We start from the raw sequence: 13,973 nt of genomic DNA, 5'->3' as shown, positions 1-13,973 counted from the left end.
TAAGGGAAAATTATAGTGTTTGGATTTTTCTTATGTTGATTATGTGAATGTAATAAGAAAATACTGCCCTTATAAATAAATAAATTTTAAGTTTAATTTAATATAATGGGAACTACACTAGATCTTGTAAAATATTATACATCAATGAGGAATGTTTGAAATGTTTAAAGGAATGTATACACTCGTGCATTGCACAAACCAAGGTTGTTAAGGTTTAATAAACCTCATGATTTTTGAGATATTCACAAAAACTGAAAATAAATCAGTTTTCTATACTTCCCTCCCAATGTCAAAACTAGATGTAGGAAGGAAACTGGACATTTTTTCCAGTAATTACAGGAAGTGCAATTTTCGGATGCAGTTATGAAAGTTTTTTCCTTATTATACAATACTAAAATAAGATATATTAATTTGAATTTCCAGTAATGTCACAGTCATCACTGAAAGTCACACATTTACAAAAGAGAATATTTTGTGAATGATTCATGCTGTGAAATTTTCATATTTGTCACCATCTTAAATAGAATCCTAGGTCCCAAATAAGCACTCAAACGAAGCCAACTATGCCTGGGTAAAGTTGAGTCAGATAGAAGAATTCACGGAAGTTTCAGGTTGTAAAAAAAAATTATTCCTATTCGGAACGGCAATCTTCAACAATAGAAAGAGGAAAGAGATAAAAAATAGGGTAAATTTAGAGAGTAACAGGACAAATATAAGTATAAAATATCAAATTAAAAAAAATATTTTATAATCCAAAAGAGAGTATTCAAAAACTTTTTAGAAAAGATGGAGCTAAAACTCATCAAACAATTTCAAGACTTAATAATACAAATATCATGAAGAATAAACCAATAAAAAAAAAAAGATGCATTGCCCACTGACTCAATGATAGCTGCCTACTTTTGACAATATGCACATACACGTAACTTTAAATCCAACAAAAAAGTATCCCATCTGGAAATAGACCTCTCAAATTGCAGTGGGTAACAATATAGTTTCCCTTTTAAGCATGATATCAAATTTTCAGAGCTTGAAGGGGCACTGTCCACAGTGAAGAAGGGAAAAGCTGGTACAGGTGAAATAATGCCTGAATTCCTTATTCACCTAGTGAATAAAAAAATAAATAAATAATTTTGACATTCTTCAATGGAGTAGGAAAATCTCATTTCCCCTGTGAATAGAAAAAAAAATTAGGAAGTCAATATTCCAAAAAAATGTAAAACTGCTGAAGCCCTGGAAAGTTTCTGTCCAATTTTATTGAATAAAAATTTTTCTAAACTCAATGAAAAAAATAATAAAAGGCAAAAGGTAGCAGGTATGAAGGTATAACAACAAGCTTACATTAGACTAGCTGGCTTTAAGAGGCATCATAGCACTATTAAACGGTGGCACACTTTTATCAGCAAGTCATGGATGCTTTCCATCATTAACTGAGTACAATAACTGTTTTTATAGTTTTTAAAACTTCATTTGACAGATTTAGGGAAAACATGTTGCTAAGCAATCTCAATGAGGGTCTCAGACAACTTATTCAACAGCATACATTGTTTCTGCATCAGCATTTCATACAAGAAAAACTAGGAACATTAGCTCAAAATATAAACAAACAAGACAGGGACTGTCTCACGTATACTCTCAATGGAATTAATGATGAGAGTAGAACTATTGTGAGCCCGAAGAGAGTGGAGGCCAATAATATGTAAGAGTGCCTATGTTCATTTAATCTTATTTTAATTATTCTTTTTGTTTTATTAAATAAAATAATCTGATGATATATTTTTAAACTAGAAAATAACTAAACAGTAATAACAGTAAATAATAATTAAACGGTTCAGTAGTACTTACATCAACCATATCATCATCAAATAGTAACCAAAAGTCATGGCTTTTAACAATGCTTATATAATGACCTCTATTTGGGCCACTTCCACAATGTATGACCACAGCAACCAGGTTATACATTCTGTCAGGATTCACAGCATCATCAGACTAGAAAAAAATAGAAAATAGAATCATGAAATTTGTCTTTAAATTAAGCCCACAAATATTGTTCAATAAATTGTCTATTCAAATTCATTCTTAATATTTTTCCATTCCCAAACTTAACCAATATTTAATAAATTTATTAAGTTTTGCTAAATATTTGCCAAACTAAGGCAAATTCAAGCATGCACAAGTGTGAGGATAGATTATATGAATTGCCTGATACAAGCTGAATTTGTGGTTGGCCTGCTGTGTTGGCTGCTTATGCTGCATCCATACATTTGTGCTCAGTTAGTATTGTTTTAAAATTATCAACAGATGATTATTTATGCTCTACTGTTTTAACTACTAAAAAATTTCCCTACCCTCCAGAATCAATAATTAAATTTAGTTTAAGACTGTATATTTTGAAATTCTATCAATTGGGTATAAATAATTTGTTTCAAATCTTGCCGATTAACTTTAGTGGTTTATTTTGATTTAAAACAGCACAAATATACATTTAAAAATACATTATATGTCTGAGTAGTTAAATTAAAAAGTATCTAATAAAAATTCTAGAACGAAAGATGAATTTATAGGGTATGCAATTTTTATCACATGCCAACTACTTTGCAGATATACATGCCTCCTTTAATTTTGCCTATCTTTATTGTATTTCTTTTTATAATGCAAATAGAGAAAATCAGAGGTGATTTATGCTCTCGAACACACAAAGTGTATGGAAGCCAACGTTTGTTACTTTCTTTGTTTACAAAATATTTGTAGTTATTTCGGATTTGTGGCAAGTAGCCAATGTGTAGATCAGGGTGTTTAATTACAGCAATTAAAATACATCATATTAAAAACTAATTTTATTTCTATAATTAGTAATCCATTAAATACTAGGACAAATAAATAAATTTGTGTCTTAAAATCCTTGAAAGGGATTAGGCTAAAGTATTATTGGTATTTGGTATCGATAAGTACACAATGATTAACCATAATTAAATCATTACAACCATAATTTTCGAATTATTATGGTGTCACATTTCGAAGTATTATTTTCTCTAATTGAGCAACTCTGTCAACTGACTTCATAATGTAATCATTTGAGTGGATTTTCTAGAAGAGATTTCATTTTGATATATTTATTTATATAGTATATTGCTCTGATACAATTTCAAAGATAATGTTACTATCTGTTAACCTTTCCTACTAAGCCTAACTCTATCAGAAGATATCTCTCAAGGGCAATGGAATCTGGAATCTGTATTTTTTCTTTTAATATAGAAGAAATTATATTTAAAATATTTTACCGTGTTAAAAAGTCGCAGCTCCAAAGGAAAAACAACCCTGTGAGATACTTTGATGTGCCTATTATATTGCTCCATATACTTAAACCTTTTTAAATGTAGAGCAAGAATCATTGGCAATTTTTTAACTCTCATACATTTCTGAAAAATAAATAAGAAAGATTATGAACTACTACTGTTAAATAATAATATGGCTGACCACAAAATGATCTACTATAAAAAAGAATAGTACATACAATAAACAAGTAATAAAATATGTGGATGAAAAAAAATATGATATAAAATAACAAGAACTACGCGAGTTGTAGCGAGATGTGAAGAGTACAGATGCAGATGCTGATATCAGGAAGCAGTGGTCCTCCCCATATGATAAGGGAAGAAAGAAGGTAAGTTTAAGCTAAGCATGATAAATAGACAACTTTCCAAATATTTCCCAAAAAAGCTAATAATTAGAGTTCAGCTTATATGTACACATGCAGATGCAAGAAATGAAATGTATTTAAAAGAGGCCAGTGTGTAATGGAAGACACCTGACTATTATATTAATTTTCATTATTTATAGGCAACTTCACGAAGAAACCATCAATATATTTAAGAAGATAAGGTTATTTTGTAGTCGTTTTTTTCTTAAAATAAAATTATTTCTTATTTAAATGTGTTTAAATTTATGTTTTACAGGTGTTGACATTTTATATTTGAATTAATTGCCTTTGACCAGAATGTGGATAATGGGAATAGAAAGAGCTTAAATGTATCGTCAGCGGTGAACACTTTTTTTTATCTTGTGTTAAGAGTAGTGGGAAGAGCTCTAGCACCTCCCTTTCATCTTGGATTGTTCTGAACCGTGTTTAGTACTGTTCTAGCTTCCATCAGCTACAATCGTTCTGGGATCTGCCCCCATTAGGGATTTTTACATTATAAAATTCTTTTTTAAATTAAAATAAAAAAATTGTGCTTTTAAGTGGTTTCCCAGAGGAGCTTCCGCGGTTAAAGTTTTAACATGCAATTATACTATTTTTGTTTTAATATATAGTAATAGTCATTCAATTTAAATGTTTTTATCAAAAGTAATGAGAATAATTAAATTTATTTGAATAGTAAATTGCATGTTACTAAACTTTAACATTTAATTACAGATATCACAGATTAGTTGGTATATCTCTATAAATATTTATATATTTATAACATTAGTTGTTATATCTCTATAAAATTTCTTATCCATAAAAATTCCTTCTGTAATGGTAAATAGATCTATTAAACATTTAATGTTCAATTTAAATCAATATCAGGTTCAAATATGACAATAAAAACTATGAAATGCACCTTACCTCTACACAATAGCTCATAATTAGCCCCCAAGAATCATCATAAGTTATGAAACCAATCGTTTATGAGTCGCTCACTACATTAAATTAGGTTAGAAATGTAACTTAACCAGATGTAAACAATTCCCAATGTACAAATGTAATTGTTTGTAATGATGGCCACTGGGAGCACTCAGTCAATTAGGGAGGTTATGATATTTTTTTCAGTATTTTGAGCTCAAATTTTTTCAAATATTTATAGGATATTACTGAATAATTTGTGTACACTTCTGTCAATTTTATTACATAGTTTTTTAATTAATTTTTTTTTTATATTTCTCTAAGTGAGTATTCAACATGTTTGGAAATCAATATTCATAGGGGTCAAACTAAACAGCCATTAATGATAAACACAGGAGAGGGAAATTGTCTCTTTCAGATGAGATAATTGAAAGATTTGAGAGAATATTGTTCAAAAATTGGAGGTTAATAATCCATGACCTCATTATTCAGGTTTCTGAAGCTGGAGCAGCATAAGCAAAACTACTTGGATCAAAATAGCATTTAAATTGAAAAATAAAATAATATTTGAGCATTGAAATGACATATTTGGTTTTGAAAACAAACGTTACTGTTTATATTTAAGGAATAAGGGAAACCTTATTTTACATTCCAATCTTGTAATTTAAATCATAATTTGATATATATTAAATGTATATATATTTTTTTATTTAACTAATTGAAATTCAAAACTAAATACAATTCAAAATTTGCTGTGTATTGGTCAAAACAATTATAAAGAAAGTATTTTGCCCTGTGTTTTGAAGCCCTTAACAGTTTTTGAGAAAGTGTTGCTCATCAGACATTTTTGATTTTAGCAAAAGTGTCTTAAGTACCACTTTTGCCATGGAATACTTGCCACATCGTTGGTGCAATGCCAAAGTGATGTATCTGAAAACCTCTGAGAATATTGTGTTTGAAATATGATTGCAGATATAAGATTATGGTTGTATATAAGTTCTAATAATGATCTAAATCAGTTAACCACTTTATAGGTTTAATTAGAGGGATCAAATATACAGGTCTTTTTAGAATTAGAAGAGAACAGAAAATCACATTAAAATGAAACAAAACCTAAGAAAGCAAAATTTGCTGATATGCCTATTTGGCTTTGCAATGACATGTTATAAAAATTTTTGACAATAAAAACCTACTAATTAAATCAAAAGCAGATATTAATTTTAACAAACAAAAAAATAAATTAGATTGTATGAACAATACCAACCTGCGCTTCCTGATAGCTTGAGCAATGATCACATTTAAATTTATTATCTCCACAGAGAGTTTCCATACTGCTAAAACATCTCAGGCAGTGTGTAATAGAAGTATTTTGATCAATATCTACCTGAAGATCAAAGAAATCTTCATCCTTGCTACTCATCTAATATTTTAAAACAACAAATACATTTGATCAAAATATGAAAGTCAATAAAACATAAAAAACAAAACATTGAAACCAAAACATCGCTCATTCAATAGAACATCAAAACTCAAAATTCTCGATTTTAAGATGCATTTGAAGTTTTAAATACAGTAGAACCTGAACTTGACAATTTCAGGGCTTAAATATAAAGTAAATTATTTTTTTTTTTTTGCCATTCAAAATATTTTGTATAATTAAAAATTTGTTAGAATAATATTTCTTTTCAATTTTATGCTTCTCTAAATGATGGTTGTTATCTCTTTTTGTTCTATAGCCCTGAAGAAGACCTGAAACTCAGATCATAACGTCGGCATGAATAAAATATTTTTTGTTTATTTATGTTCTTTTTTGCTGACCTAACCCCCCTTCCCCCGACCATCTTTTCCAATTATTAATCTATGGTAAATTATCTACACCTCATAAACAAAGAATTGGTTCTGGTGGTTGACATGTATCAAAATCATTGCCACAGCAGCATTGTTGGTGCTTTATACACCAGGATAAGAAAAAAAGAAAGAAAGAAAATTTGTCATATTCTCAATGCTTGTTCTGACCTAGCAAATGTTAGCGTACTTTTCATATAATTCATGAAGTTTAATAGCATGTATGAAAAAAATAACAATTTGATGCCACTCCTCACCTGGAGGGATATTTAAGGGATAGAGCCCCTGTCACTCAATAGACTAAGCAGGATACAGGGTGGTTCTGGGGAATTAGGTATCCTGCTATGATGACCATTTACAAAGGTGTGGTCCTGGGTATTCTGAGGTACACACCCTAGACCTCATCCTCAAGCAGGATATTAAATATAAAGTGAAGAGGCAGGGGCTGGAAGGGCTACAGGAGGGGCTCTGAAGCTATGGAAGTAGATTCTGTGGGTGGATTCCATTGAAAAATGGAATGGAAAGGGCCTGGTGAGGCAGAAGGGCATGGAGATGGGAAGTGGAGAGGATCTTTCCAGATTATTAGGCTTTGCAGATCCTGACAAGACATGGTGGGTTCGGGGGAAAGTTGCAAAGCTTTGGGAAGAACATTGACCCCTGGTGCCCCACATATTGAGTGGTGTTAAGGAAAACCGGGATATTCCCCCTTGCCGAGTCAGACTTCCCCGGTCTGATGGAGTAGAAATTACCTTTTTCAGGGAGTTCATCTTCGAGTGACGGAGGTGGTCAGACTGACTCCCTTGACATTGGGAAAGGCTTAACTATCCGGGATCAGCAACCCACCAAGAAGATGAAGGCAAGAAGCAAACACAGACTGAGGTCAGGAGGGCTGGACCAGGTTACATGCTGGACCTACTGGATGGATACAGGTGGATGAGGTGCAGGCCCATCTAAAAGGACCTCAGCTGAGTGCTGGGCTGTACAACGGTGCAAATAAAATTGTATCCTTTTAAAATAACATGGTTCCTCCCAAATAATTATAAATAAATAAAGTATGAAAAAAATTGAGGATTATTGACAACATTGGCATGCCTAACCTTAGCGCACTACCCCACTGCCAGGGAGGGGGACAAGAAAAAAAAAATATGGAAAAACAAAAAAAGTGCTGAAATTTTGCAAAAAACAAATAAAGAAGGTTTCTGGATAAATATCAGTCAGCAAACCTCAAATTTGTATTCAACAACACAAAAAACTGAGTTGTACCAAAATATATCACAACTTAACTTCTCAGCACTTTCCCGTTTCTATCTCACTTTGAATGTTCGACTCAAATTCATGAAGACATGGGAATAAAAAGTTCAGTGAGATAGCTGCTTCTGTTGTTTGACTTATTTGAATAGACAGCCCTGTGAAGCACTCAATGTTTCTTCAATTTTCATGGAACCATTTTCCCTTTTATCAAACCATTGGCCATGACATTGGAATTCCTTCAGTACGCTTCTCTTAAAACCATTCAAAAACAGCAGATTCCAAGTCAGATGATGATAACCTTTTTTTTTTTATTCATAAGTCTCACAAGTTTTTTCCACCCAAACTTAACTCATCCACAAGTTTTTTTTTACACATTCACTACAACTTACAGTATGGTTTATAATGAAGATGATTAACTCAAGAGAAAGAACTAAATGTTTTTTTTTTATAATCTTTAAATTTCTTTCTTGAGACTGGCAATTATTTACTAAATAATTCAACAACACTATCCAAATTATAGTCTCAAAACATTTATTTCATTCACATGTCCAACGTTTCGGCCAATTCGGCCATCTTCAGGGACAATCTATTACAAAAGTTTCCATTATTTGTATGATCCTACAATCAATTCATTTATTTAACATTACTATTCATAATTTACCTTACCTTAATTTACTTAGAGACATATATTTAACCCTTTTAAAAAACTCCATACAGGCCATTCTGCCCAAGTCAAAATATTTACATCTATGAACAACATTAAAATCATTAGGTAACCTTATTTTTTGTTAATCAGTATCTCTCATATTTGTTTAATTACCTAATATGTCAAAAATACAATAAACACCTAATAAGTCAAAAACATAAAAACCAGTCAAATTATTTCACTTTTACCACAATTTATACACTATATATTATAACCTCACTTGTAACCTACCTTTACTCAGTTCAGGCATTTAAAAATTTATTTATCATAATTACATTTTTGTCACTTTTTCTCTTTATTACATTAGTAAAATTCCTATCAAGGCTAACTGTAATTATCCATATATAAATTATCCTATATTATTTATAAGTTAATCTTACTTAATATTTCTGCATAATGTTGATTTAAATTCCTCGTATCTGTTTTGAAGTTTACTGTGTAATCAATATTTTCAGATATGTAAATGGCTTCCAGTATTTTCCTTTTGTATGTATTATTCTCTTTATGTAAAATGAGTGTATTATCAAAATCAAAATTATGTTGGTTTTTGGTTGCATGTTGGACTAGTGCTGTTTTATTTGGATCTTTTTCTTTATTTTTCAGATCATTATTATGTTGATACACTCTGTCACCCAATAATTGCTTTGTCTCACCTATATATATAGCTGGACAATTTAAGCAGGGAATTTTATATATTAATCCCGATTGATTTCTTGTATCAATTTTGTCCTTTATTATACTATAATAGTTTTTTATTTTATTATTGGGTCTATGACTTAGGGAGTATTCATCAACATCGTAATCCTTAAATGATTTTTTTATATCCTCAGATAGTCCTTTAATATAATTGCATCCATAAAATTTTTTATTTTTTTCTTTATTATTCACTATTTCGTTTCCTGTTTTATTTTTGATATTTTTAAGGTTAATTTCCCAAATTTTGTAGATTAATTTTTTTGGGTAAAAATTTTTTAGGAACATATTAATTATCTTACTTTTTATTATATGTAACCTACTATCATCTGTTATTTTAATAGCTTTTTTAATATAATTATTTATTACATTGTATTTCATGTGATAAGGGTGGCAAGAATAATAATTCAATATTATATCACTACTTGTTTCTTTTTTTGTCCACTCTGTGATTATACTCTCACCCTGTCTTACCATCAACATATCTAAAAATCTTAGTTTACCATCCTTTTCCAATTCCATTGTGAATTTTAATTTTTCATGGTGGCTATTAAGTTCTTCCAGTAATCTATTTACATCTGTTTTCTTTACTATACAAAAAATATCATCTATATATTTTAACATAATTTTTACTTTAATACCTGATTTTGAAAGTACATCTTTTATTAGATTATTCATGATCAGACCTGCAAATGATATTGATAAACATCCCCCCATAGGAACTCCGAAAAGCTGTCTGTATGTTTCACCTTTGTATTTGAAAATGCCATTTTCACAGCATAATTTAATTCCTTCTAGGAATAATTTTTTATTTTTTATATTTGTATTTGGTTTTATATCCTCCCATTTTTCATTTATAATTTTATATACCAATTTGAGTGGGATATTTGTAAACAACGAGACAACGTCATAACTTACCATCGTCTCGTCATCTTCAATTTTAATATCCCTTACTTTCTGTTTAGCTTCTATTACATTTATGATGTCAATTTCTTTGTCTCTATATATATTAGTGAAGCTATTTTTGAAATATCTTGATATATTATATAAAGGCCCATTTATGCCATTTATAATTGGTCTTAAGGGTTTATTTTGTTTGTGTAGTTTTATCAATCCATACATCCTAGGGTGGTAACAATGTTTATTTACCAGACTTTTCATGGCTTTATCATCAATCATTTTGTTTTTTTGTAATTTATCAACATAGTTTTTAATTTGTTTATTTATATCTGGCAGCGGGTCTGTTCGAAGTTTTCTATATGTGCTTTCTTCATTTAATATTATTTCCATTTTACTATCATAATCTTTTTTATTCATTATTGCCACTTTCTTTGTTTTATCTGATTTTATAATTAGAATTTGTGGATTTTTCTTTTTGAATTTATTTAATGATTCTAAATCTTGTTTCCATTTATTATAAAGTTTTTGAATATTATTATTTTTATCTTTTTTGTTTTTTTCTATAAAATTACCTATTTTCCTGATTATATTATTTCTCAAACTGTTTTTGTGATTGTCACAAGTATCCATATCTTTTAAAATAATCTCTAAATCTGTTATCAATATAATAATATCCTTCCTGATATCTTTAGGAAATAAATTCACATTGTCACCAAGACTCAAAAAATTAATTATATTAATTGGAACATTTACATTTGTAAGATTTTCTACTAAATTCATTTCATTCAACTTTTCATATTTATTTATAATATCATGTTTCGAGGAATTAAGAGAGTATTTAACCTGTTTTTCAACATTATTACTTGAGATGAATGTTTTGTTCAATTTACTTTCCATTCCTATTTTATTATATGGTTTGGATAGTGTTGTTGAATTATTTAGTAAATAAATGTTTTTATTTAGCACTCATCGGTGACTGCTTGTAACGACTATGTACAAATCATATCAAATAAGCTGTTTGAAAATTATTAGTAATATCAGAATAATAAAGTAAGTAATTTAAAAACCCAAGTCATAAGTGGAATGTATGATGCAATAATTGTTTCGGGAATAGTGAACATGGTTAATCAAAAATAGGAATAATTGGGACAGGGTTAATCAAGGTTCTCCTTTACTGTATTCATTTCTGTTAAATTATATTTAAAAAATGTACAATTGGCCTCAGAAACGATACTGAACTAGTTAAATATTCATACCACACCAATTATCTCTATGGTATAAACACAAAAATCATGACTTGTGGGTTAAGGTGTTGGATTGAATGAACAATACATTATTTTTTTTTTTATATACTTTGATTATCTTGTTCAAGAGCGGTTTCATTAAGAACAAAAATTATCCAAATTGTCTCAAACTTCTTTATTAAAATAAAATCACACGTCGAACGTTTTGGCCAGTACAATTAAGGTATGCAAAATATAATTAATTATAATTTGATACTGTTAATAAATTAAATTTATTATTTTCTTACATTGTCCTTGATGATTAATTGAAAGGTTGGACATGTGATTATGTTTTAATAAAGAAGGTTGAGACAATTTGGATAATTTTTGTTATTATTAATAAATTATTATTTTATTTAATTGTAACACCAAGAATACAATTTTAAACTTTAAATTTTGTATATATCTTAAAACTAAATAAAAATTAAAAACTAAAATAGAAAATTTTAGTTTTCAAAAATATATAATACATAAAATTTAACTCTTGCTTTTATGAACAAATCAAAACTTCAACTAAATGGATAAATAAATTTAAAAATCTATTAATAAAATTGTGAAAATAATAAGATAATTTAGCACAATTATTAATGATAGAACACATAATCAAATGGGTGTTGTAACGCGCCTGTCTGCCAACCCAAAGATTAGGAGTTCGAGTCTCTGGCCCTATCCAGGATTTTTTCAAGCATATAATTATACAATACTCACAGCCTCCCCCCAGGCATTTGTGAGGCCCGTTACCCAATAGGTGGCACTCACAAAAATAGGCGTGGGAGTGATGAACCCACCCTATGAAAACCATGTCATGAAACGCACGATGTATTTCCTAAGTATATTGTTCGAGGCCTTGGACCTCCATGGTCTGTCGTGCTAATAATAATAATTGATAATAGAACACAACCACTCAATTATCAAACTTAAAATCCAATGCTGTTTTAACATATTTATATGAGCCAATAAAGAATTGAGTACTTCTCATTTAACAGGCCAATCAGACAGACAGCTGAAGTGCACTGTTTATTCTGGTTTACTGTGGTTACACAGAGAGTACTATTGTCAGTACTTCAAGGCTTTTTATTTAAATTCAAAGTCTCTGTTTAGGTCCCCATAAAGGTTCTCATGAAATTGAGGGAGTGAGAGTGATTTGTATATGGCAGCTGTATACCCCATATTTTAACATCTTATAAACTTGATGGAACTGGGCCGTATATAGATTCTCAATACAAGAAATCTTCATGCCTTTGTCACTCTTCTGGAGTTTTTAGGAAATTATACACATCATGTCATTCAGGGTGCGAATTTCAGTCATCTCTGTACCATGATACATTTTCCTCACTCTTTACTGATGTATATTTTTTTTTATGTCATTTTTGAATTTTAAATGAAATTTCGGATATGAGGAGGTTTAATTTAGAAAACCAATCATCATGTATCTTAGATCAAAAAGTTTTATATCACTAATATAAATACAATATATCAATTTACAAAGAAATCATGATTTGCTCAGTAAAAGAAAATTTATTAAATCGGTAAATAAAAAGGAAGCTGTAAAAACTATAAACTACTTACTGTTTCACAATTTAAACATCTTGTTTCACTTGTGAGAATTCCTTGGAAAATTTCATGAACCCATGTTGGCTCTGGAGTTGAGTTTCCACCATCCCCATCACCATTTTTTGATTTTTGGGGCCTTTCCGCTGTGAAAAAAATAAATAAAAACATGGTAACTGAAACAACTAAGGTTATTTTATACATTTATATTTGCAAAATAACAGAAATTTAATATGGAAGAATAGAATAAATAAATATTAATACATATAATGGAAAAAAACAATATAACAAAAATATGTATAGAATGAAATACTTACAAAGTATAATTTCGTTAATATGATTAATCAAAAAATTTAGGAATTCATGAGCATCTTGCTGCATATAGTTGTCAAAATCTTCTAAAAAAAACAGATAAAACAAAGTATTCAGCAAAAATAACATAATTTTGAAAGTTAAAAATTGCATATCAAAAATTTACAGTAAAATGTAAATTTAAAAACATTGCATAAATACCTTTTTCTTTTCTTAGACGAGCAATAAATTTCTTTGGAGCAATAGAACCCACTTTTTTCTTTTGTGTAGCAATGCTGTGAAATAGATCAGCTAAACAAGAAAGTAAAGTTTCTTTGGTCCTTTTATTCCTTGCCTTGTACTCTAAAACCTTTTCTCGAAATGGTTTACAGAAATATAAAGCTTGTAATACAGAGTTACTATAACAGGTATTCCCAAACTGCTAGAAAAAAATATCATAACAAACATATATCAATTGAATTTCATAGTAAGTTTCCAATTTGATTATTTTTTTTTTTAAATATACATACGAGGGTGACCAGAAAAGTTTCCGACCGCAACATGAAGATAGCAGTTCTCGTAAATAAAAGCAAGTGAATTTTGTTGTTCATCAGTTGACCAACCAAAGTTTTAGCCACTTTTGATGCACAGTGATTATGTAACAGTCGTTTGAGTGAGTTGATATGAGTGTTTTTGTGAAAATGGAAAAAATCGAGTATTGAGTTGTCATTAAATATTTGTTTTTGAAAGGCAATACACCTAGGCAAATCGAAGTATTATATATGAGTTGGATTCTGCACCATCATTTACCACAGTGAAATTTTGGAAAGCTGAATTTAAACTTCAGAAG

At 29.5% G+C, this 13,973-nt stretch overlaps 1 protein-coding gene across 13 annotated transcripts in view; it reads right to left on the bottom strand.

Annotated features, from left to right (window-relative positions):
• Usp12-46 (Ubiquitin-specific protease 12/46) overlaps positions 1–13,973 on the bottom strand; it is a 49,348-nt gene that overhangs the window by 1,558 nt on the left and 33,817 nt on the right. For 10 of the 13 annotated variants that reach the window (XM_067053337.1, XM_014418914.3, XM_014418913.3 and 7 more), the window contains 6 exons: positions 13,346–13,565; positions 13,150–13,230; positions 12,851–12,978; positions 5,868–6,023; positions 3,282–3,419; positions 1,846–1,989 (listed from right to left, as the gene is read on the bottom strand). In XM_067053337.1, coding sequence (XP_066909438.1) covers positions 1,846–1,989; positions 3,282–3,419; positions 5,868–6,023; positions 12,851–12,978; positions 13,150–13,230; positions 13,346–13,565 — 867 coding nt within the window. The remainder of the gene's footprint in view (positions 1–1,845; positions 1,990–3,281; positions 3,420–5,867; positions 6,024–12,850; positions 12,979–13,149; positions 13,231–13,345; positions 13,566–13,973) is intronic. The other 3 variants (XM_067053343.1, XM_067053342.1, XM_067053341.1) reach the window with 1 other exon arrangement.

This window comes from Halyomorpha halys, unplaced genomic scaffold (assembly GCF_000696795.3).
Source record: "Halyomorpha halys isolate HHAL.00 unplaced genomic scaffold, Hhal_1.1 Scaffold213.1, whole genome shotgun sequence".
In the NCBI taxonomy this organism is placed as follows: Eukaryota; Metazoa; Arthropoda; class Insecta; order Hemiptera; family Pentatomidae; genus Halyomorpha; species Halyomorpha halys.
This window is presented reverse-complemented; position numbering and strand designations above follow the sequence as displayed.